Source organism: Myotis yumanensis, unplaced genomic scaffold, assembly GCF_028538775.1.
Source record: "Myotis yumanensis isolate MYYU_CA2020_CCGP unplaced genomic scaffold, mMyoYum1.0.hap1 SCAF_19, whole genome shotgun sequence".
Lineage (NCBI taxonomy): Eukaryota > Metazoa > Chordata > Mammalia > Chiroptera > Vespertilionidae > Myotis > Myotis yumanensis.
Genome location: NW_027223770.1, coordinates 19876810 through 19903005, shown reverse-complemented (window position 1 = coordinate 19903005; position 26196 = coordinate 19876810). Strand labels below are relative to the sequence as shown.

Sequence of the window (26196 nt, the reverse complement as noted above, 5' to 3'; positions counted from 1 at the left end):
GCAGGCAGAAAGAGGCATTATGGGAACATGCCTCATGCCCATGACTCAAAATAAATACCAACTAGAACAATGGTAGAGCCCTAAAGAAGTCGCTGTTCCTTTTGGGACCTCTTGTAAAAAACCTGGTTCCACACTGCAGATGTCATTGAACCCCAGGCTAATTTAAGGATTTACATTGTTGAGAAAGGATTAGTGAAACTTCCCTTTTCAGTGGTCTGTTCCTCATTTGCATCTCTAACGAGGTGGGAGCCCAGCCAGGCTCTGCTCCTTTGTGTTTGTTGTGCAGGAACTGTTTATTTCTGATAATTACAAATAAATCTCTCTCCCTTTTCGAGAACGGGACTGCATAAAAGATGCTGGGAGTGTGTTCACTCTATAGCTAGAATAACTATCCAAGAAAGAGAGAAGTGAAATCCAATTAGAACGCCTTCAAAAATGTAATTAATGTTTTCTTCCCTAGGAGGCTGGTGGCTACATTTCATTTTGAAGCCTGTGTCTTCTTTGTAGCTTCCTGCAGCTTGTCTAAGAGAGGCTTACACCACAGGGAGCAGTGACTCCAAACCAGGATCTCATGGCCGGGTGTGTCATGAAAAATGATAGAACTGGGGGAAATGTAGGTTAGAAAGAACTAAAGCATAGACTTTAAATTCGATAAAGAAGCTTTCTGATTCATCTTCAAAGAACTCAGAAAACCAAACAAATCTCTCCAAGTGGACTAATTTTAAAGGTCTGTCAAAGAGGTGAGGCAGCAAGGTGATATGTGTTTCTGAATTCAACCAAGACTGACACCATTTAGAACATTTAAGAGCATTTCAATGACCACAGACACTGAAAGGGAGAATCTGGGTCTCATCTACTGCAATAGACTACGGTGTGGGGTGGTGGGGCGAGGTGCAACCTCTTTATGAGTGTTTTTGGAGCAAGTTGAATCCAAAAATACTCATTGAAAAGTTCCATTGACAATAAGTCATTTAATCGGGTTTGGGCATGAATGCTGGTCTAACATTAAAATCTGACCCTATATAAACACAACTATTATGAAGATGATGTCATTATATTTTATGAGGTTAACGCATAGAATAACACCAGTAGGAGAGCTATCCTCTGTCCCGGGGATACGACGACGACTCTTAACTATCTCATAGATGTACCAGTCTTGAACTCAAACTGCTATTTTTTTCCCCCTATGGCTTTAAGACAAATGAGAATTTCAAGCGAAGAAAATCCACCTGGGGGAGACATTCATCATCCTTATAAGAGTGACCGTGAAGTTATTTATTTGTCTGTCTGTTGGTTGATTTTTGATAAAATACACACCGACAGCAAATCTTCACAAGGGCAAAGATGTGGCCCTTTTTTTTCACCGCCGAGTCTCTGTGCATTGATGGGTCCAGGGCATAGAAGGAAGTCAAGAAATATTTGTGGAATTAATGACTCCACTGGTTTTATACGCATAGTCTTCTTTTCATAACAGGATTAGGGACTTTTATTTTCTATCAAGGTAGAAAAATATTAAGTCCTTAGAAGCCAATGAGGATATTTAACCTAGATTTAATATCTTTGTCCTCTATGGAAATGGCTTTATAGTCTTGTGTGTCAATATATTCTGCTTTAGATGAACACATGAGATGTGCCCGACCAGTGTGGCTCAGTGGTTGAGCATCGACCTAGGAACCAGGAGTCACGGTTCCATTCCCGGTCAGGGCACATGTCCTGGTTGCCAGCTTGATCCCCAGTGTGGGGTGTGCAGGAGGCCGCTGGTCAATGAGACTCCCTCATCATTGATGTTTCTATCTCTCTCTCGCTCTCCCTTATTCTCTAGAATCTACACAAACACACTCCTTCAATTACTTAGATCTAAGTTGTCTATTAAACTGATGAAAATATCACATTGAGAATCAGAATAAATGCCTTTGAGGCTTAGTGAATCTGAGTGACCTTGAAGACACTATTCTGCCTCCGCTCCTAGTCTGTCCATGGGGGGATGTTGTGAGGGTGGTGTAGACCCCGGAAAGTGGAAGAGGTCAACGGCCTCCTCCAAGCACAGGAACGACCCCTCTAGGACACGGTGTGAGGAGAACCCCTCATCCATCCTAAGGGCCTTTGAAGAAGTTAGCCTCTTACTTGCGGTGTTGATAATGGGAAGATCTTACTGGGGAGCAAGCAACTTTTATGTATAGCTGATTTAGGTCCTTTCCATAGCTCCTGGCCCAGAAAACTCCCTCCGCCTTTGGCTGCTCTCCTGAGGAAAGGTGAATTGCCTCCTGAACACCTCCTTATGGCTCTGTGAGCACAGCTGCACAGGCCGGCCTTGGCTCTGAACACACTTTCTCCATTCGCAGGTGTTTAATTAGGATCCCAAAGTTGACTGCTTTCTCTTGACTCAGATCCTACCTCTTGTAGCAAGTGTTTTAAAGAGGCTGGCCTCTTTTTTAACCTTACGAATATTTAAAAAAAATAATTTTTTAAAAAAAGGATGATATGTTCTAAACTATAGAGGAGTTGTGGCATCCTTTCCCCTCATGCCCCTTCCTCTGGGTACCATGAGCCCCTCTTGTCTTTTATTTATTTTTTGGTTAATCCTAACCTGAGGATATTTTTTGTATTGATTTTTAGAGAGCGTGGAAAGGAGGGGGAGAGGGAGAAACAAGGATGCTAGAGAAAAACATCGATTGGTTGCCTTCCACTGGGGCCGCCTCCCACTGGGGCCGGGGATCCAGCCTGCAACAGAGATATATGCCCTTGATCAGAATCGAACCCTCCACCCTAACCCTTGGTCAGTGGTTAATGCTGATGCTCTAACCACTGACCAAAACGACTAGGGCCCCTGTGGTCTTACTGTCTCTTTTGTTTGTGACTCTGTCAGGTTAGGGAGAAGCACGACCAGAAAATGGGACTTTGAGGGCATACCCTTCAGCATCAAGACATGATGGGCAATCATTTGGCCTCACTCTCTTCTGGTGGCCTTGTCCTTGTGACTTGGGAAGGACCCACGGACTGCCAGGCATCCCTGGAGATGGAACCCTGGCAGTGGAAATGACTCTTAGCAGATTCCCCAAAGCCAGCTGGCCCAAAGCTTGCCCGAGAGCAGAGCCTCGCTGGGCAGGGAGAGGGAGGAGATGGAGTAGCGTGTGAGGGAAGCAGGCGGCCTTGCTGCAGGTCCTCCAGGTGGGCAACTTGTCATCAGGGAAGCCAGGCTCAAGTGGCCAGAGAGATTCAAGCAGGGGTCTGGCTAACAGGCCCCCAGAGCTGACACTAACTAGTTTCTCTCCTGGAACATGAAGAGCTTAGCAACAGCATGATCTGTATTGTGGACACTGAGTATAATAATTCTGTGGAAAACTCCAAAATTAGCATTTAAGAATGAGGAACAGTTACAATTACAGCAGTGGTGGCGAGGCAGCGGCTGGCTGCCTCGCTCCCTGCTCATATGTCTTCACACTTGATTGAACTTAGAGCCAGGGCCCTTGTCTCTTTAAGGTTCCTGGACCTACAATGTGTCTCCTTTGTCTCTGAGAGAGGGGGCCAGGCCTGCATTTATGAGGGCCAAGGGCACCACTGCTTACATTGTAGGACATCTTCTAGCACCTCACCAGGGGGCTTATTTCTCTTCCTTCTGTGGGGAGGAAATTCTATCCTTTAGGATCAGTCCTTTACAGGAGACAACACTGGTAATTGCGCAGAGAGGATCATTATGAAAACAGCTAGGTTACCCAGGAGGGTGTGAGTAAGTGAGAGACGCCCACACTAAAGTGGGTGTCAGCGGGATAGGGCACATGCCTGGGTTGCAGGCTCGATCCTCAGTGGGGGCGTGCAAGAGGCAGCCAATCAATGACTCTCTCTTATCATTGATGTTTCTATCTCTCTCTCTCCTTTCCCCTTCCTCTCTGAAATCAATAAATATATATATGTGTGTGTGTGTGTGTGTGTATATATATATATATATATATATATTAAAATGTACACTTTAATGCTTTTTAGTATGTTCACAGAATTGCACAATTATGTACACAGTCAATTTCAGAAAATGTTTATTACCCCAAATTAGCACTGTATCTATTAGCAGTCAGTCCTCTTTTCCCCCAAACTGTACCTCTCAATCCTTGGAAATAATAAGCACTTTTCTGTCTCTATAGATGTGCTTATTCTGGGCATTTCTTATACATTAAGTCATACAATAGTCTTGTGAGATTGGCTTTTTTCACTTAGCATAATGTTTTCCAAGTTCATCCATTGAGAAGTACATATCAGTACTTCATGTTTACAGTAAATAGTATTACATTATATGGCTCTTCATGGACATTGAAGCTGTTTCTCCTCTTCCTCCATGATGACTAGTGCTACACAGACAGTCATACATAAGTTCTTGCGTGGACAGATGTTTCCATTTCTCTTGGATGTATACCTAGTAGAACCGTTGGGTCACATGGTAACTCATATTGAACCTCCTGAGGAACTGCCGCACTGTTTTCTAAACCAACTTTTCATTTTATGTCCCCACCAGAGGTGCATGAGGATTCCAGTACCAACACTTGTTTGTGTGTTTTTTGTTTTTTTAAGTTTTATAACTTTAACTAGAGGCCTGTTGCAGAAAGATTCCTGCAAGAATAGGGCTTCTCTCCCATCTCTGCCGTTCCTACCCAGTCCTTCTCGGCCGCTCCTACTCCGCCCATCTCTGCTGCTCCTAACCCGCCCTTCTCTGTTGCTCCTACCCCGCCCGTCTCTGCCACTTCTCTCCTGCCCGTCTCTGCCGCTTCTCTCTGCCCATCTCAGCTACCTTGGCTCCATTGCTTGGCTTCCTTCTACGGTGTCTTCAGTCTTCGCTCCCAGCTGGTATATGCAAATTAGCTGCCATCTTTGTTGGCAGTTAATTTGCATATTGCTCCGATTAGCCAATGGTGGGCATGGCAAAGGTACGGTCAATTTACGTCTTTGTCTATTATTAGATAGGATGCTTACATTTAGGTCTTTCACCCCTTTTGAGTTAATTTTCCTGTATGGCATGAGGTAGAGGCCCAGCTTTCTTCAATTGCATGCAGATATCCCTTTGTTCCAGAATAATTTTTGAAAAGACTATTCTTTTCTTGTTCAGTTGTTTTGGCACTTTTGCCAAAAATCAATAAATTATAAATGTAGGAATTTATTTCCAAATTCTCAATTCTGTTCCATTGTCTGTATAGTCATCATTATGCCAATAGTAAACTGTCTTGATCACCATAGCTGTGTAGTAAGTTTTGAGATGGAGGAGAGTGAATCCTTCAAGTTTTTTCTCCTTTGCTCAAGATTGTTTGGCTAGTTGGGTTTCCTTGAATTTCCACATGAATTTAAGGATTGGTTTACCAATTTCTGAAAATAAGTTAGCTGGAACTTTTGAAGGGATTTAATTGAATCTGTAGATCAAATTGGGGAATATTGGCATCTTAACAATATTCAGTCTTTCAATTCATGAGCATTAGATTCTTTCTACATATTTACATATTCTTTAATTTTTTCAACATTTTATTTCATAGAGTATAAGTCTCATATTTTTTTTATTAAATTTAGCTTAACATATTTTGGGAGCTAATGTAAATAGAATTATTTTCTCATTTTTATTTTATTTCTTCTATTGCTGATGTATAGAAATGCAATGATTTTTTTTCTATATTGATGTATTCTGAGATCTGGCTGAACTTGGTTATTGGGTCTAATAATTTATTATTGGATTTCTGAGAACTTTCTAAATACAAGATCATGTCATCTGCAGAGAAAGATTTATTTCTTCCTTTCCAATCTGGATGCCTTGTATATAATTTTCTTGCATAATTTCTGTGGCTATAGCCTTCAATACAAAGTTGTAGTGTTTAAGCATCCCTTTAATACAGAATGTACTTAACTACACAACTAAACATCAAATTAGGGTGGGGTGAAGGTACTACTAGAGGTATATATTACTTCTATCTATGTGGGTATGTGTATATAAAGCTTGGTGTAAAGCACATGTATATTCTGTCATATTCTAGGTATAGGAAAAATCAAATCACTAAACTATACCTTCTATTTGCTTCCTAATGGGACTCATCTTTAAAGTCTAGCCTTTTTTCCAGGGGGTGTTGCTTCTAACCACACATAGGATCTGATACAGGAAGAGTAGCTTATTTAAAGATGCCAACTTCAAAAGGAGATAACTTAGAGTGAATACTATAATTGTCTTCATCTTCAAAAAGAATGACCATGGGAGGATTTATTTGTTTGAAAAGAGGAAGAGCTAGGACCTGTGGGTGCCATTAGAGAGGTGGATTACAACTCAGTGTAAGGTCTTCCAAAAACCCACCTATTCAACAGTAGAATGGACTCCTTGTGGCTTTAAGACACTTTTCATACGTTTCCTGGATCACTTATATAAAGTGAACATTTATATCAGAAGTATGATTTTAAGAACTTAATGAACTTTAATAAAATATGCTATTATCATCCCTCAGAGTTACCAAAAGCTGTCTTTGAAATTAATTTGATTTTATAAGACACGGGCCACCCCACCTTTGGTCTCTTGGACAGTACACATAGATTTGAGGAGCCTTTTCTCTTTGTCAAGAGATCAGCAGCTTAAACTGGCCTGTTTTCCATTTAACATAAACAAAGCAGCATAAAGCTGATTACTCCCTTGGGCTACCCCCCTGCCAAAGAAAGTCCAGCCTGGAATGGTGATGCCAGGTCTCCTCCCAGCCCATCTGCTGGGCCTTGCTTAGCTTCCTGCAAATTTAAATGCTTCCTGTTCAGATGCTTTTGAATTTCCATTCCCTAGACAGTCCTTCTACCCACAGCAACATTGCACATCTCTCCAGCTATCACTGCTGTGCTCCCCCTCTTAGCGGTGACACTAAGGTTTGTCTTTTGTATTTACAAGTAAAATGTCTTCCGAGGTTAAAGTGATGCCTATAGGAGAATGTTAATGCACATTTGCCTTTGTTCTTAATTAGATTCCTTCAAGGGAAAACCTCCTGGCCTCTTTATTATCTAGCTTCCTCAGAGCTTGTCTGCTTTTTATCTAAACACTTTGAAGCAGTTTCTTTACCCATATACCACCTGTATGCTTAAGATATACATTTTCATAATACCATTCAATGGAAAGGGTAGAACATAAGTAGCACAGATAAATTGCTAGTTGAGTGAAGCTTTACAGAACTGCAGAGACCAGTACTCTTACTGTCTAGTTCAGTGATGGCGAACCTATGACACGCGTGTCAGAGGTGACACGCAAACTCATTTTTTTTGGTTGATTTTTCTTTGTTAAATGGCATTTAAATATATACAATAAATATCAAAAATAGAAGTCTTTGTTTTACTATGGTTGCAAATATCAAAAAATGTCTATATGTGACACGGCACCAGAGTTAAGTTAGGGTTTTTCAAAATGCTGACAGGCTGAGCTCAAAAGGTTCGCCATCACTGGTCTAGTTACTACTCACTGGATACTGCTTACTGCCTAGTAGTTACTATTTAGTTTCTGACCCCAACTCTGCTTCCGGGAAAATTTAAGATTGCTCTTTTGACAGGTCATCACAAGGTGAGAGACTATGGATGTAAAAATTCTCCCTGTGGGTTCTAAATATTAACAAACAATTGCCCCTTCCCGCCTGAAGCATAGTTCCCATACCCAATGCCCACAGCAGGATACAGTTCCTCTCTGAACCTCTGGGGTGACCCTCCTTTAAGGCAGGGCCCCTCTTATTGTCCCTGGCTTCCCCTGGAGCAGGAATGCAGCTTATCTGTCTTGTTTGCTTGATTGGCTAAATAGTGTCTCTTGTTCATCAGGGAGTCTAGAACTTCTGCTCACTTTGGCTTCTTCCCTTGGTTCTAAGCACAGTCAAGTAGACATGTAGGGATGTCTGATGTTCCAGCAACAAACCCCCATCTCTCTTTGGTTCATTTCTCCGTATATGCTCCACTATTTCATTTCTACCATCATCATTGATATCATCATTGATATCGTCTAATCTCATGTCTGGTTTCTTTTCCTCAATGAGCCTCAGTTCTGAGCCTTCTGCATGTTCACCAAGGAGGAGCCAAAGGTGTAACAATACAATGAGCTGTTCCCAGGGTAAGGACTGATGACACCGCTCACAGTGGAATAAGGGCAAGTGCTTGTGCAAAATGTAACACTTCGGGTTAATAACATGAACCTGACTTTTGATCGGTATGAATGATGAGGAGTATCACCAAGACAACTGATAACTAGGACTTGTTTACTTTCTAAACCTAAGGAGTGAATGTCTAGGTAGAAAAGGCAAAATCTCATGTTTCTTAAAGGAGTGATATCTAAGGCCCCAGACTCTCTAACACCCCATGTTTGTTCCATCTGAAGCATGAACAAATAACAGGGACAGTGGCATCTAGGAGGAAGCAGTGAAGAACCAAGGGAAGTGTGTTTCTCTTGGAGGCACTGCGTCTGCCTTTGGAGAGGGATCAGGGCTCTGGTGAACGCGGTGGGTGGAGGGTCCTCTGGGAGCTTTATTGGTTTGGAAACAATTCTCACTTCTCTTAATTACCTCCTGAGGATGGTGCATAAAGCAAAGTGCTGATCCTGCTGAGCTCCTCAGGTGGCTTCAGCGACTTCGGAGCTACAATAAAATAACAAATATGTTATAAACAGCCTCAGCTTTATGGGTAGCTACACACACTGAGCCGACAGGGAGGCAGAAGTGCCTGGTTTAAGCCATTTCTTTACAAGATTCCCCGACTTCTTCAGTCCTAATGAGGGGAGGAGATGGGGCTTTGGAAATGGTGTTAGATGGAGTATTTATAGGAACCTGGATGCACCCGCCTGCCCCCTTGTGTAGTACTGCCCCGATTCTTCGGTGCACAAGATGAATAATTTACCAAAAGGCACATGTAAGTATCTCTTTATTATTCATTATAATGAACTGAGACAGGAGTAATTCTCCACTCGGCTGGAATCCCCGAGGGCTTAACTTAACCAGACTCTGCCTGCTTCCCACACTTAATTTGAGTGGAAGGAAAGACTCAGCTCTCCAGACATGCTTCCTAACTCGTGCTTGTGCTGGTGGAGGTGAGCCTGGGAGCCGGCGAGTGGGAGGACGGGCCCACTGCTGGCAAGGACAGTGCAAGGGCAAGGTTACAGAGCCCCAGGGGCAGGGCTGGTGGGTGCAGGGAATGACGTGGTCCGGAGGCATCCGCAAAGAATAACAGGAGTCCTCAGCAGTCAGTGTGTGCTCGCGAAGCACGGGCTGATTTTCAGCATTCACCTGAGTGAAAGACAAGATTGAAAATACTTTCAGTATTCACCCACGTCCACGGGCTTGAAAGTATGGAGTACATTAGACACTTTTCAACCAACCTAAAGATTTTTTTCCTCTCCTCTCTTTTTTTTTTATTTTTTTCTCCTTCCCTCCCTATTTCTTGTCTTTATTTATCTTTACATTTGATTTAAAATCCATGGTAAAGAAACTCAGCCTTCCCACATTATTATGAATAACCGGGTCTTTAAGGCATTCCTTCTCAAACCCTCTCTGTAACAAGTTTCTATGGAAAGGTTCCGCCGCCCCCCCCCCCACCCCCCCATACAGAACACCCTAGCTCAGCCTGGGTTTTTTGCACTCGTTCGAGGTACTATTGTGCACATGTTTCTGCCCCTTACTCAACACCCAGGTAAAGTGCAGGCCAGAGAAATTAGGGTGCTCTGAGGTCAGACTCCCTGGGCTCTTGGTCTCCTCTAAGCATTCCAGAGAGTTCCAGGGGCAAAACACCCTTCTTCCTTTCAGACTGGCAACCTGTGGCGCCGAACTGTGGGTGATGACATTAACAGCAAGGACTCTCTCTCGGCCTAAACTGGAAACATTTGCAAAAGTTTCCTGTGACTTTATTGCCCCCAGGGAATCTGTCTCTTTGGGCCTCTCATGGCCCAGGGAAAGATTTTTGCCTGCTTTCAATTTTAGTTTTTAAGGGGCGCCAGCTCGCATAATCTCTATAAAATAAGCCACTCTGCTGGAAAAGATGATTGGTTTATTAAAAATATATAACATCCATTTTTAAACAAACAGAATTGACATTCTGCAGGAGAAGCGCGGTGAGAATGGACAGGCACTGGGGAGAGACTACTCCGGGTCCTCTCCCATCTGTCTCTGCCCATCTGCCTGTGTAATGAGGATTTTATTTTTAAAAACGCAAATGAGGTTTTGTTCAGATGCATTGTCTCCTCAGATGGAGACTCACATTTAGTGGCCTCCTGGTTGGCCACAAAGCCACAATCTTGTACACACAGTCTCTGCTCCACTCTCCAGACAGTGTGCTTGCTCTATGGGTTGGAACCCAAAGAGGTGGAAGTCCTCCTTAATTTTCCAAACGTTAGAGCTGATATAAAATTAACCCCAATAGTCAAAATTATTATAATGCTTTGGGTATCATCATTCTTTAGTTTTGAATAGTTCTAGAAATATAATCGCAAACCTATACCAATGGTCGGCCAACGGCTCGCGAGCCACATGTGGCTCTTTGGCCCCTTGAGTGTGGCTCTTCCACAAAATACCGACTTCTGCGCATGGGCCACGAAGTTTCAATCGCACTGTACGTGCGCGCCCGCACGTGGTATTTTGTGGAAGAGCCACACTCAAGGGGCCAAAGAGCCGCATGTGGCTCGCGAGCTGCAGTTGGCCGACCACTGACCTATACTGACTCTTTACTGTGGCCTCAGAACCTTGAAAGTGGTATTAAAATGATTATATTTTTAATATTCACTACAGTCTATCATTTTAAAACCACGATTTATGTTTATAAATGAGAAAACTGATGCACACAAAGGATCAAGAGTTTGTAAATTATAGACCTATGATTGGAGCTTATGTACCTCTTGTTAAAATATGTATTCTCTTAACCAGTGTATTGCACAAAATTCCTGTCGTAGAATGCTAATCCATTTCCAGCATATTTTTTGGTTTTGAGAATTAATCAGTCCATTAGGAGCTTCTGATAAGTTTCATCTGCACCCTAAAGGGGAGGGAGGGCTTTGCTCTGCCGTTTGGGGAAAGAAGAATGACCTTGGCCGTTCGGTCTGTCTGCGGGATCCCATGATCCCTGGCATTATATGGGGAAGGGATTTGCAGGGAAATCCACGGCCCTCATTTCTGCACTGCCAGAGCCTTTGCTCCCAGGATCCTCATGCTGGGAGCCAGTGGCTGACTGGCTCCATTCTTCAAAAAGATAGCAAGCTCCCCAGACTCTGTTCTTTTAATTTAAAATTTTAATTTATACTTTTCCATGGATGATACTGAGACAGACATGGCCATGAGTAAATATGTCAGGATCATCTATTGCATGGAATTAAAACGCTGTGTGCTCGGGGAAACATTTTAATTTTGCCTTGCTCACTTCTTCGCCAGCTGTAATGAACAAATGGGGAGGCTGGATTTTAAAAGCTGTGGGGGGTGTGGAGGAAGGGACCGGGGAGTGGGAGCCACGTGACAAATAAATAACATGGATCCTTCCGGGTGGCTCTGCAAGGCGTCCCTGACTAGCCATGGGGCAGGTTCTGAAATAGCTGTCTAGACAGGAGTCAAAGCAAATGCCCTTGTCACCTTTACAGCTCCACATGGAATTCTGTGCCAAGACAAAGACCAGAGAGGCAAGGGGTTGGGGGGAGGGGGGAGGCAGGGGCGTGAAGGATGGGAAAGGAGAGATTTTGATCATTCTTAACTTAAAAGACAATTTTCTTCTTTACCCACTGGTTCACTGCTTCTGAAATGGTTTTGCCTTATGGTGAGCACTACCTTTTAAGACAAAGTCACAAAAGAGGAAAGTGGGGAAAAGGAGGCATCCCAAAGCCAAGTGGTGATTCCTAATATGACATGGCTATCCACCCACAACTTGCCCAGTTCTGTAGAGAGACCCTTTGCTAACATCGGTGCTCCTCCTTTGTGCACCCTAAAATGCATGCACCCTTACCACTGCCTCTGAAAAATTGTTTCATCGGCTAATGATGTCTCCTTGGGTGGGGAGTGAGACCCTTGGAATAATTTCCACTCTTCCTCAGTGTCCTGCAGCAGATTTGCTGCCAATGCCTCTTAAAGAAATGAAAGATGTTGTTCTGAAACTGCGCCCTAGAGCAGTGATGGCGAACCTATGACACGCGTGTCAGAGGTGACAGGCAAACTCATTTTTTTGGTTGATTTTTCTTTGTTAAATGGCATTTAAATATATAAACTAAATATAAAAAATATAAATCTTTGTTTTACTATGGTTGCAAATATCAAAAAAACGTCTATATGTGACACGGCACCAGAGTTAAGTTAGGGTTTTTCAAAATGCTAACACGCCAAGCTCAAAAGTTTCGCCATCACTGCTCTAGGGTAATTCATTCCATTGTGAGCCTGTCCCCAGTCATCCCCATCTTCTCATCCGGTCCAGCACTTACACAGTTTGCATGTGATTGCAGTAAGGTCTCAATCAGCTTGAGAATGGAATGTTCTGGGTGCCTGGTTCTTCTAGGCTCAGCGTTGTCCTATTTATAGAGTAAGGCTGCCTGGGACAAGGACACCACCGCCCACGCTGTGGGGCCTGCGGGCCAGCTGAATCCTCTTTCAGGTGTGCACAATTGTAACTGATTGATCTCTCAATTATGTATTTTTAGAAATACAGCATTTTAGCAACCACTGGTCATTAATCTAGAAAGCAGCCCATCAACCACTGTGTCAACACACTGTGAATGAGGCCTGATAAAAATACAAAAGTTAGAGTTTCTCTCAATGGCTGTAGCTGAGAAAATCAACCTTAGCAAGAGATGAAACCCTACTGTAGAACTCTATGTAGGTCAAGTACAAAATACTTCTGAAGGGTGAGAAATCGGGGGGAAAAGGAAAATCCCATTAGAAGTGATCTACATGTAGGCTGGAAAAACACTGGCTTGATTTGCTAGGTAATGCTAAAAATGTACACCGCATGTTATTTTTAATCTGTTCACCCGCAGAATAACCTGCCTTGAAATGGGCTTAAACAGCCCTAAATCAAATCTCATTCTTCACAGATTTGAAAATACAGAAAGAGAAGGCTTCCCAACTTTTTGGAAAATGATAGGCAAATGGATTCAGTATCACTTGCTCAAACTAGCATACACACCCTGATAAAGGAAGTTGAATTCTATTTTTCCAGGGGAGCAACTGGGAGCTCTCTGACAATAGTAATAGAGCAGGCTCTGTTTAAAGAGTATTTACTCCTCATCAGGTACAGTTGTGACTCTTATACATGCGTTACTTCATTCGGCCTCAAAATCATGTTTAATAAAACTAGGAGGTAAAGACGTCCATCCCACTCCACAGATGGGCAAATGGAGGTTCTGAGATGTTGGACAAAACCTCCCTATCATGGGGCCTGTCCCAGTGAAAATCCCCACGTAGCAGTCAAATTATCCATCACAACTTAAATTTGAGTTTATAGAATGCTTGCTTTGTATGTTCTGGAAATAGGCCTACGATTGTATTAAAAACAATGGTGGAGACCTGCATGACAGCCTGAAACAAGGTGTTAGGGTTTATTACATGTAGCATATTATCCACGGGACAGCTCAGGACCTCAGGGAACCAGCAGCTCAGTTTCTGTCTGATGACTAAGCCTTCTTCTTAGCACCACAATGCACTATCTCTCTAATACTCAATTTGCATATGTCCTCAAAGCTCACAAAGTGGCCCTAACTGGTTTGGCTCAGTGGATAGAGCATCGGCAGGTGGACTGAAGAAGGTTCCGGATTCAATTCTGGTCAAGGGCATGTACCTTGGTTGTGGACTCGATCCTCAGTAGGGAGTGGGCAGGAGGCAGCTGATCAATGTTTCTCTCTCACTGATGTTTCTAACTCTCTATCCCCTTCCCTTTCTCTCTGTAAAAATCAATAAAGTCTATTTAAAAACAAAAAGAAAGAAAGAAAAAAAAAGCGCTCTCATCTCCCAACATCATTCTCCATATTCTGAGGGTCCACCTGGGTGATCCATCTGGCCTTCAGGTTAGTTCAGTTCCTCACTGACCAGGGCCATCATGACGCGGTCACCATGTATTTCTACTTCCCGACATGTACAGTTTTTTTCATTCCAACTCGTTTGCTCCAGGGCCTCATTAAGGCTCCCGCTGTATGAAACCCAACAGGTTCTTTCTATCCATCAGCCCCTCCTCTCTTCACTTACCCGTTTACTCAATCATTTTTAATTTCTTTAATCCTTGGCTTGCTCTCTCTCGCTCATCTGGCCTGTCCCAACATTAGATGAGCCCAACTATCCATTTTCTCTCTGCCTGCAGCTGAGCAGCTGAGCGGTTCCGGGGAATATGCTCGAAGCTGACAGAGCCCTGTCACCATGAATCCTGGGCCAGGACGGCAAAGGGGACCTCAGCACCGCCTATGAATCCTGGTACCTCCGGGAGCTTTGCTCACATGTTTATGCAGCAGCCATTTCACTTTTTCTTGCATCTGCCTTCCCCTCTCTCCTACTCTCCTATTTACCTTCCACTGACCAGTTTGCCCTCTACTTTGGAGAAAATAGAAAGCATCCCTCATTAGCCCCTTTGCTTTCCCATAGCCAGGTCTCCAAACATATCTGTTTCCATTATTTTTTCTGCTCTGATGATGCAGCAGATGAAGCACCCTTCCTTCATGCGCTTCACATCCCATCCTTTCTCACCTTGACTTTGACTGCTCTCCATCAGTCATCACCTTTCTCCTACCTCATCTAGAGTGGTTCTCATTCAATAAGACCAATCTCATGAGTATTTACTTATATATTGAATCTAATAAAGTTATCTCCCCAACACATCCTGTGAGCTCACAGAGCGACTTCAGGTGTGGGAAGAAGCCAGCTCAATCATTCGTTATTTTCTTCCGACTGTCCCCGCCTTTTTGCCTGCTTTGTCCTTTCATAATGATGCCTCGCTCCCCTGTGCTTTCCCTTCTATTACCACGAGAGGAATTCTCCTCTCTCCTCCCACAGCCATGCAGCTCACTCCTCTTTGTGGCTGTAAGCAATGTCCACCTCCCTGTGGAGCCATCTTTCCACATAAGCCCTCCCTCCATTTTCCTGGACCACTCCAGGGGCTCTGTCCTGAGCTGCCTCCCCCCTGGCCTCCTCACGTGGGCGGTGAGGTGTGAGGAGTTGCTCTCTGGGTGCAGGCAGGGCCCCCACTATGCGGGGGGTGGCGGAAGCGCCCCCCTTGCCTGCCGGAGACACAGCGTGCACTGTCCTGATGGACTCATACATCATCAGTCACGGCTGGAACCACCACACCTCATCGTCCGCAGCCGATTTTCTGCTTCAGGTGACATGCTTTCAGGATAACCCGCACATTCTCTGGTTTTGTGCTAGGCTCTGTTTTCTTTGTTTTTGTTTTTTTTTCCCCCAGGGCCCTCATTCTGCTTGCACTTGATATGTTTCTCTGGAGAGAAAAGGAGCAAACCCTCCCCCTTCATACACCCACATGCACACACATATGCACACACACTCACTCACTAGCACCCTCTCTGTGTATTTTTTAAAATATATTTTATTGACTTTTTACAGAGAGGAAGGGAGAGGGATAGAGAGAAACATCAATGAGAGAGAAACATCGATCAGCTACCTCTTGCACACCCCCTCCTGAGGATGTGCCCGCAACCAAGGTACATGCCCTTGACAGGAATCGAACCTGGGACCCTTGAGTCCGCAGGCCGACGCTCTATCCACTGAGCCAAACCAGTTAGGGCACCTCTCTGTGTATTAACGTGACTCTCCACTCCCCCTGCTGTGTGTGGTGTGCCACCAGCTAGTTAGATGGTGTAGATGCCATGTGTCCTCAGCCTTCACAGCCCATGTCTGCACCGCTGAAACAGCTGACCTGTTTCTACCCTGGCCCTCTCTAAGCTGCTCCAATGCCGCCCCACGCTCCCACAGACGCCCTCAGATCTCCTCCACCAACACCTTATCAGCAAACATTAAAACATTACCGCCAGCAGGGTTATTACTCTTGCTGAGTTTTCCACCATCTGAATCATAAAGTTTTCTCTTCCATAATTTAAGCCCTCGGTAATGCTATGGAGTTGGCTGCATGTGTAATTCAGGGAATCACTGAGTAGTTAAAACTTCCCAGGAGAACAGCTTGGTGCAATTTAAAAGACTTCGGGAATTGATCTAAAAATATTTCATTTTGGCGTGCTGCCCCTCCTTTCCTTTCAAAAAATCCATTTATTATCGGTCTTTGAATTCTCAGAAAGCGAGATCCACCCCCCGCTTTTCAAACTGGCATTATTGATGTATTTTGATACAAGTAAGGTTCTGACCTGAAGCTTAATTGCCTTTCAATTTATGACAAAAGGCAAATAACAAAATGAAAGCAAAAAACAGAACAAAAAAACCACCACCTAATATTGTGGGTAAATTTAAAGAGAAAATTGATAAAAAATGCATTTGGGGGTTTTCACATTCAACCCTATCACCTTTATCAGCATTTCTTAAGTGGACTCTCTGGAAGGCCATTTTTTTTCTTTCTCTTTTATTAGTTTTTCAATTACAATTTATATTCAATACTATTTTGTAAGAGTTTCAGATGGTAGAAATCATACACCCTACGGTCATCGACTCTACAGAGGTGTTGGTCTTTCTTTCTCTTTAATCTGAGTGGGCTGACATAGTGTTGTCCACTGGATCCTATGATTCTGAGGCGGATTGCATGGGCTCACGTTCAGGCAGGACTAGACCATCCTTAGTGTGAGGTTGATCTTTATAACCTCATCGTATAAGTAGGGGTCTCATATAGACATCCTTTCTGCCAGTTCATTTTTGTTTAATCACTCAGTTTTCTGAGGAAAATAGAAGACTCCATAAAAGCTATAAGAATGCTCAGAAAATGGAAATAAGTGAATATTGACTAGATGATAAGATAATTGCAGGCAAGGGCATTTGTTATTCATCTTAAGGCCCCACTCCCAAGCTGTATGCTTCCTTTCACATTCAGTTTGAATTATTTAGAACTATACTGACTGGTAAGCCAGGGACAAAGATGTGCTCCCACACAAGGCTGAACGGGGCAGCAAGGAGCACCTCCTGAAATAAACTTCATCCTGCTGACACCCCCTATGCCAACCCCCTGGGGTTCCTAGGGGACTTTAACTAGGGTGCTGTTTTTTTCTGTTTGTATGATTTCTCTCCAGTCTTTCATTTTCACTTTCTGCAGCAATTGTCATTCTTTTATCTATTTATTTGTTTGTTTATTTATTTATTTTTACATTTTCTTTTATGTTATTTTTGGCAGGCCATTTTAAAGGCCAAGGGCAGAGGTGGGCAGGGACAAGGATCTCAGGGTTCTCCGTGGTAGCATTCTTTTTTAAATGTCATATACAGAAAATCACAACACTAGGTATAAATGCCCTAACCATCTACCCTTATAGACTCTAAAACCCCGAATTATAAATCATACACATATATAAACAGGCTAAACATCTACAACATTGCTTTAACGGGGCAGATGGTGCTTGATTCACGTAAATGTCTACGGCATTCGCATGCAGGCCACCGAGGGGCATTTTCGAACCACTCTGTCCCCACATGCTCCCAGTCGCCATGGCACACTTCATTCCTGACTCTGATGTTTTTCACTACTTTTATTCTCTGAAACTAATATATGTATTTTCTTATGCATGTTCCTTGTCTCACTGGGCATGGCTTCAGGAGCACGACCTTGCGCCTTTCCCAGCATTTGTAACTCTCAGGACATTGTCTAGTACACACCAGACACTCCTGAAATATCTGTTGAGTGAATCATGGCTCTTTCTAATTTTGTATTTTCAGAGGCAAAATGCAAAAATAAAAACAAAAGTAACAAACAAACAAAAATGAAAGCTGGCCGATTTTCAGGAAGATTTTATTATTTTGATTAAGTTCCAACTTGTCTCTTGTCTAGTTTCTTTAAGACAGTGGTTCTTGAATATGAGGCTCCAGACCGGCAGTGTTGACCCCACCTGGGAATTTGTGAGAAAGGCAGATTCTAAGCCAGCTGTGGGCAAACTACGGCCCGTTTGAAATGAATAAAACTAAAAAAAAAAAAGACCGTACCCTTTTATGTAATGATGTTTACTTTGAATTTATATTAGTTCACACAAACACTCCATCCATGCTTTTGTTCTGGCCCTGCGGTCCAGTTTAAGAACCCATTGTGGCCCTCGAGTAAAAAAGTTTGCCCACCCCTGTAAGCCCACCTCAACCCACTGGGCCAGAAGCTCCCGGGAGTCAGACGCAGGGATCTGCCTTGTGAAAAGCATTCCAGGTCATTCTGGTGCACACTAAAGTGTGACAAACACTGCTTCAAGGCAGGAATTTCCCCTACTGCACCCCTCCTCTGGAACAAAACACATCCACCCTTCACTTTAACCCCAACTTCCGTGTTCAGTGGCCTTGGAAATGATACTTTGACTTGCAAGGTCCTTTTCCTTTGACGTCTCTCAGGCATTTCCTTGTACTTTCTGATGCTTATTCCCATCTCCTCTCCTCACACATAGCTAGCAGTGCTTTAGGGATGTACAAAATCACTTTCAAATATCTACTTTGTTATAATAAGCTATTTTATCTCTGATGAGAAAATTAAATTAGTACCATAAATGTGAGGGAAACTGATTGGATAAGGCCAACTAACTCTTGTTGGCCTTGTTCCATGGATTCTCAAGACACAAGCACTTTCTTTTTAAAAAAAAAATTTCAATTACAGTTGACATTCAATATTATATTAGTTGCAGGTATATAGCACAGTGGTTAGACATTTATATAACTGATGAAGTGATTCACTCCCAATAAGTCTAGTACCTCCCTGACACCATACATAGTCATGCCAATATTATTGATTATATTCCCTATGCTGTACTTTACATCCCATGACTATTTTGTAACTATCAATTTGTACTTCTTAATATATTTACCTTTTTTACCCCCACCTCTTCCAATTTTGCTTCCATCAGTTTGTTCTCTTTATCTATGAGTCTGTTTCTGTTTTGTTTGTTCATTTGTTTTATTTTTTAGATTCCATATATAAGTAAAATCATAAAGTGTGTGTCTTTCTCTGTCTAACTTATGTAATTAGCATGATGTCCTCTAGGTCCATCCATGTTGTCACAAATGGCAAGATTTTGTTCTTTTGTATGGCAGAATAATATTCCATTGTATACTAGTATAGGTACCCCCTCTTGTTTATCCAACCATCTATCAATGGACACTTAGGTTGCTTCCATATCTTGGCCATTTTAAATAATGCTGCAATAAACATAGAGAGGTGTATATCTTTTCAAATTAGTATTTTGGATTTATTTGGATAGTAAGAAGTAGTATTGCTGTGACACGTGGTGGTAATATTTTTAACTTTTTGAGGAACCTCCATACTATTTTTCATAGTGGCTGCACCAAATTATAATCCCACGAACAGTGTATGAGAGTTCCCCTTTCTCCACATTCTCTCCAACACTTGTTTGTTGACTTATTGATAATAGCCATTCTGACAGGTGTGAGGTGACATTGTGGTTTTAATTTGCATTTCTCTGGTGACTAGTGACCTAGAGCATCTTTTTATATGTCTGTTGGCCAACAGTACATCTTCTTTGGAGAAGAGTCTATTCAGGTCCTCTGTCCATTTTTAAATCAGATTGTCTTTTTCAGTGTTAAGTTGTATGATTTTCTAACCCATTATGGGATTCATCATCGGGGAATATCTTCTTCTATTCAGTAGGTTGTTTGCTTTGTGAAAAACAGAAACAAAACTTCTTAGTTTGATTTAGTCCCATTTGCTTATTCTTTTGTTTCCCTTGCCATAGGAGACATATTCAAAAGAATATTACTAACAGCAGTAATGAAAACTTATTACCTAAGTTTTCTTCTAGGAGTTTTATGGTTTTGAGTTTTACATTTAAGTCGTTAGTCCATTTTGAGTTTATTCTTATATGGTATATGGTTTAAGAAGGTGACTTATTTTCTTTTCTTTCTTTCTTTTTCTTTTTCTTTTTGCATGTATCTGTCCAGGTTTCCCAACATCATTTATTGAACAGACTGTCTTTATTCCATTGCATGGTCTTGCCTCCTTTGTCATAGATTAATTGAGTAGATAGGCATGAGTTTATTTCTGGGCTCCCTGTTCCATTCCATTGACCTATGTGTCTGGTTTTATGCCAGTACCATGTTGTTTTGATTATTATAGCTTTGCAGTATAGTTTGATATTGGTTAGCATTGAGACTTCCAACGTTGTTCTTCTTTCTTAAGGTTTCTTTGGCTATTCTGCGTCTTTTGTGGTTCTCACAAGCACTTTCTTTATTAGGAGAATATCACAGCCCTCAAGTACAGAAACTCTAGTGCCAGGCTGCCTAAGTTTGAGATCCCGCTCTGATAGTATTAGCTGTGGGGGTTAGGAATCGTGAATCTCTCTGTGCTTCCGTTTCCTCATCTGTAAAATGTGGATAGATCAAATGATTTAATACATGGAAAGTTTTAAAGTTGTGCCAGGCACAGAATTATCACTATATAATTTTAGACATTTCTTGTGATAGAGTTATAAAAAATGGTCTTATCAAGGACCAGTAGGAAGCTTCAGCTTGGAATGTAAACATTTTAAATGCTTGAAAGAGTTTCCAAGAAATCTGAAAGTTTATATTAATGTTCTTAGCTTTCCTCGTGGGCCCCCTTATTTAACATCAAAAATTCTCCATGCGCTTGTTGCTAATGAGAATCCAGGACATCCCCATAAACAGCAGGGAAGGAGCCATATTTATTAAACACATATTTTGTTCAGAGGACAGTAAGAGAGCCCTGTTATGAGGAAAGAAAGCAAGAAGCATGGATGCTCCTTCTCCTTCTGAAGCATAGAAACACTGTGAGGAAAACAGCTGTCCTCAACCAACATCCTCATGGTGCCAAGTCTCTTTGTCATTCCTCAGGCGCTAGGGCTGTGTGGACTTGGTGATTCAGCTCTGCCCCATTTGAGAGATGGCTTTTATCCAGTTACTCCCTCTATTTGCCTTCCAGGCTCGCTAATGAGGCCCAGGTTTGAGAGCAGCTAAATTGGTCCCTGCTCACCTGTTTGGGATATGTCTGGCCCTACCCTAGGGGGACATGGGGCTTTCCACAGGCTGCGTGGCCAGGCATGAGAACATGTTCTGGCCCAAGAAGGTAGATTTGGATTGACTGTTTCAAAGTCAGCCCCTGCTAGGCATCTTTAAACTGGCTGCATACACCTCAACCTGCAGTTGTAGGTTGTACAAGGGCATGGTAGGTTTAAAATGATACATTTCAAGCTCTCAAATTTCCCCAAATCGGCCCGAGAAAGTGCCCTAGATTGCATTGTAATTCTAATTCTCCTTTCTGACTGCTTCCACTTTAGTAATTGTCCAGGGGAGGATTTTTCTTTACTTTCTTCCTTTAATAGTCATTTGATAAAGCCTGGTAAAATATTAGAAGTCTACTGTCTAGATATTGAGAAATTGAATGAATTTAATACCGAGTTACAAAGCCCTTTGCAAGTCAGGTATTTTCCAATTCATTGCTTTAAAAGAAATTGAAAGAGGAACTAATTGAATTGTCAGCTGTGCGATCATTAAAATAATTTTTGAAGCTATATTACTCTGTGATTTTTGGCATATGTTTTGGAAAAGGTTCAAAGAATTGAGTGACATTTCTCTACAGGATTTTCATTTCCATATCCTTGCTGATGTGAACTAGGTTCCTTTTAAAGCAAAAAAAAAAAAAAAAGGAATAGGAATAGAATTGATCCTTAGCTCTATCTCATTCTAGCAGTACTGATATTTATCCAGGGTATAATTTTTAAAAGCCTCATCAATCCTACTAAGAGCTATATTTCCAGTAAAAGCTCACTCGTTAGCTTTAATTATTACTTAACAGCATGTACAATATATTTATGTTGTTTTATCAATATTATCCTCGTATTGATAACTCATTCTAAAAGAAAATATTATTACTCAGAGCTTTATGGTCACTGAACACAAAGGAAATTTAAATTTATATGTAAATATGATAGCTGATCAATAAGAGATTTTCAAGAATACAATACATCAGGATAAAATCTTACAGAAGACACATAATGGAAACGCAAGTTTACATTTTAAAAAGGAATGGTGCATATTTTATGATTGTCAAGGAAGAACTCATTTATAAATGTTGAAAGAGATAATCATGAGTATCAAATTGCTATGGTATTTAAATGCCATTAAACATACATACCTATATGCATATACATATTGTGATGTTTTGATTTTTAAATGGGGATATTTTCCACAGACCAAAAGTGCATTCTTTCCAACTATAACTTAAATTTTACAAATTCAGTAAATGTGCAAGGGGTTACATAATTGGCCCAAATAAAAGCAAGAATATTTGTTTGCACATAGTCATCTGGATTTGTGCGGTTCCAGGCACTAGAAGACAACCCGCCACCCTGTCTCAGCCCACCATTCACTCCGGGCTGGCTGAGTCCCAGAACTGCACAAGTGGGACTTCATTGTTGGGAGTTACTCAAACGCAACAGTCCTTAAGATAGGGTTGCCTTATCCATCATTTACAACCGAGAGGGAATGAATAAGTTTGTGTGTGCGTGTGTGTGTGTGTGTGTGTGTGTGTGTGTGTTTTAATGCTTTTGAAAATTCAAAGCAGGGAAGGTCTTTTTGGGATTTAGTCTTCTTTGTAAATGAATTGGAGACCTTCCCATAGAATGAACAAATGTTGTGGCAAGTGAAGTAAACGTCTCAAGGATGTGGACAGAAAAACATGACTTTAATTTTTCTTTATACCAATGACACATGTATTAAAGTGGGCAAGAGTCATTTAATGACACCTGAATTATCAGGACCTAGTGGAGAGTCCAGTTGGGCCCCCCAAACTCATCTCCCTGATGTTACCCAGAACAAATACAAAATTAGGTCTCTCACTACTGGTGTGTAGAGATGTGTGTGGACACGTTAAAAGAAAATGAGAGTGTGGTTCTATTTCAGGCAAAAAAAAAATCAACACAAAGTATCTATATGTGAATGTATGTTTGTGAGGAGTAAGATGTGGAAGGAGAAGTGTCAGGCTGTTTTGGAAATAATGATCTCAGGGAACCAGGAGTTGGGCAGGGATGGAATGATTAGCTTGGCCTTTTTGCATTTTTGTATTATATTTGCTCGCATGTATAACATGTTTATTTTACACTTTTAGTTTTAAAAAATAGCAAATAAAGACAATTTAGAATAGAAGAATCTCCTACTTTAATTTGAAAGCACCTGATTATCACCCACCCCTATGTCATGGCCCCGGCACCTGATGAATGCTCGCTAGGTGGACTTGTACGTAAAAGACCTCAGTAATTGGGAGCTGGTATTATTTCTATTCCTCCGACCAACCAGGGAGAGCGCTTTTCTAGACTTGAGGCTTTCCCTTTCCAGGAGCGCTGTCACCTGGTGCTCCAGTGCCATCTGTTCCCCTGACCCTGTCAGGCTGGTCGCTTTGCCAGGGGAAACCGCTTGTCCACATGCGTGTGCCCTCTCTTCTATGGCCAGTGTCTCGGGTGTGCTGCCCATCTTCGGAGCCTGTCAGAAGGATCTCTTGTTGCTCAGATGGGTTCAGACCTGGTAAGGAGTGGCAGTGTTTCCTCCCTGTCTCCTCACCTAGAGACACTGGATTCACATGCCTTGTCCCCAGAAGGTACACCTCCTACCTTCTGCTAGGACAGTGGTCGGCAAACGCATTAGTCAACAGAGCCAAATATCAACAGTACAACGATTGAAATTTCTTTTGAGAGCCAAATTTTTTAAACTTAAACTATATAGGTAGGTAAATTATTATTAACTTAATTAGGCTACTCCTAAGACTCAGGAAGAGCCACACTCAAGGGGCCAAAGAGCCGCATGTGGCTCGCGAGCCCCAGTTTGCCGACCACTGTGCTAGGACCTCTGGGGGGCACCCCTTGCTCTGTGCTCAGATACCCCAACTCAGGTTCTGCCTAGAGGACTAGAGCATTGAGTTCTCGGTGAGCGCAACTCTCACCCTTTAGTCATACTCTTCACTGCAGACCCACAGTTATAAAGGGTTTCTTTTTCTACATTTTCCCTTTACAGGTTCTAAGTTTCTGGGGCACATATGCGAGTTGTGTGTTTTTTTTCCTGACCAAACAGGCATGTCTATCTCTACATTAAACCTGATAGCCAGCAGGTCATACACTCCAAAAAGCAAATTCCACTAGCCTCCCATGGTTGGGGAAGTAGGTGAGAGGTGTGAAGATAAAAGAGGTGACCTCAGCCAAACCGTTTTCTCTCAGGGCACAGGGAAAGGAGAGTGAGAAGGAGGAGAAATTGTCTGACCATCTCTTCTGCCCTGTCCAGAAATCTTAGGAGGCAGGCAGGGTTTCTTCCAACACCTTTCTCAGGTGAATTTCCCATCCATGTTATAAGCTGTAGGTGGCAGGAGGCACTGGGCAGCTTAGGCGCACAGGGGATTATCAGCACCAAGGAGGTAAACATGTTCCATTTGGGGCTCACAACAGGTTCGGTGTTTGCTTTGTGGATTACCTGTGACCTATTTGAAATGCTGATCCACTTTCTCGCCCCTGGGCCCCTGGGCCACTTCTCCCAGGAGGTGTTCAATGTGCTCAAGAAATATAAACTAATTTCTATATACGCCTAGGGGAAAACTAAGATGGAAAACAAATATACAGCAGAGATAGTCACAGAATAGGTTCCCAAATCGAATACAAATGATTTTGCATCATCGGTTCTTCAGGATGTTTCAGGCCACTGCTAACCTATATTTAGGAAGTTTCATCAATAATTAATCATTTTCTGTTAGCACTAGGTTATGTTATTTTATTTATTCCTTGAAGCACAACCAGCATATTTATAATGTAATCGCTCAGCACTCTCTTACTCCCATTCTCCCTTCTTCTTTCTTCCTTTCTCCCTTCCTTGATATTCCCCTTTCATCTTCCCCCTCCCTTTCTCCTTCCCACCCCACCCCACAGGTGTACCATAGACGACCGAGTCACCCGGGTGGCCTGGCTAAACCGCAGCACCATCCTCTACGCTGGGAATGACAAGTGGTCCATAGACCCTCGTGTGGTCATCCTGGTCAACACACCAACCCAGTACAGCATCATGATCCAGAACGTGGATGTGTATGACGAAGGCCCGTACACCTGCTCTGTGCAGACAGACAACCACCCCAAGACCTCGCGGGTCCACCTCATCGTACAAGGTGAGTTACAGCTAGATTTGTGGGTTGGGGTCACTGCCAATGATGGAGGGGAAGGACCATCTCAGCATTTGCTTCTACTCCTGTGTGAAGACAGAAAAGTCATTTTCTTCTACAGAATCCAGAGGTTGAGTATGAGCCCGGGATTCCTGCTCACCTGCTAGGTTCTTGACTGAGCACTGAGTATGTTCACAGTTTCTCAGTTTTATCTCTGATCCTTCACTTCTTTTCAATAAGTTGTGGGGCACGTGCTGGTTGAGCTCTTAAGTTACTTAGTACTCCGGAGTTGGGACCTGGTAGACTTAAAAAATGGATACAATATCCACTTCCTGTGCTTATAGACATAACTATAATTAAATAGTGATGGCGATTGTGTAGAGATCTGTCTTTGAATATCTTTGATAGGCTGCATTTGTTATAAAAGATTAATGCTAGTGACGTGAAATCATGTGACTTGGGACTGCTTTTGTGTGGGTGATGGTCCTACACATTCCAGGAGGGGTTCTGTGTGCTGCTTCGTCGGGTTCTCCCTGCATCCTTGCTGAGCCGACGCCTATCCCTTAGCCCCACAGTGCACCTAAGGTCAAGAGAGGGATTAGTCAAAATTATATTGCCAGGTCTGTGTTGGAAATAAATCTATATAATTAAAAGGGGGGATTAAATCCCTAAATTTTTCTCTTATTCTCCCTTAAAAAATCAGGATTGGGCCAAACCGATTTGGCTCAGTGGATAGAGCGTCGGCCTGTAGACTGAGGGGTCCCGGGTTCGGTTCCAGTCAAGGGCACATGTGCCTTGGTTGTGGGCACATCCCCAGTAGGGGGTGTGCAGGAGGCGGCTGGTCGATGTTTCTCTCTCATCGATGTTTCTAACTCTATCCCTCTCCCTTCCTCTCTGTGAAAAATCAACAAAATATATTTTTTTAAAAAATCAGGATTGGTAAAACCCAGGCATAGTATTTCATAAATTTTTATTCAAATTTCACTTTGT

General features: G+C 42.5%; 1 protein-coding gene across 5 annotated transcripts in view; it reads left to right on the top strand.

Moving 5' to 3' along the window:
* The window catches only part of OPCML (opioid binding protein/cell adhesion molecule like), an 859123-nt gene that overhangs the window by 639478 nt on the left and 193449 nt on the right, over positions 1 to 26196 (top strand). For all 5 annotated transcript variants that reach the window (XM_070399259.1, XM_070399257.1, XM_070399261.1 and 2 more), the window contains one exon: positions 24980 to 25212. In XM_070399259.1, the coding sequence (XP_070255360.1) occupies positions 24980 to 25212 (233 nt within the window). The remainder of the gene's footprint in view (positions 1 to 24979; positions 25213 to 26196) is intronic.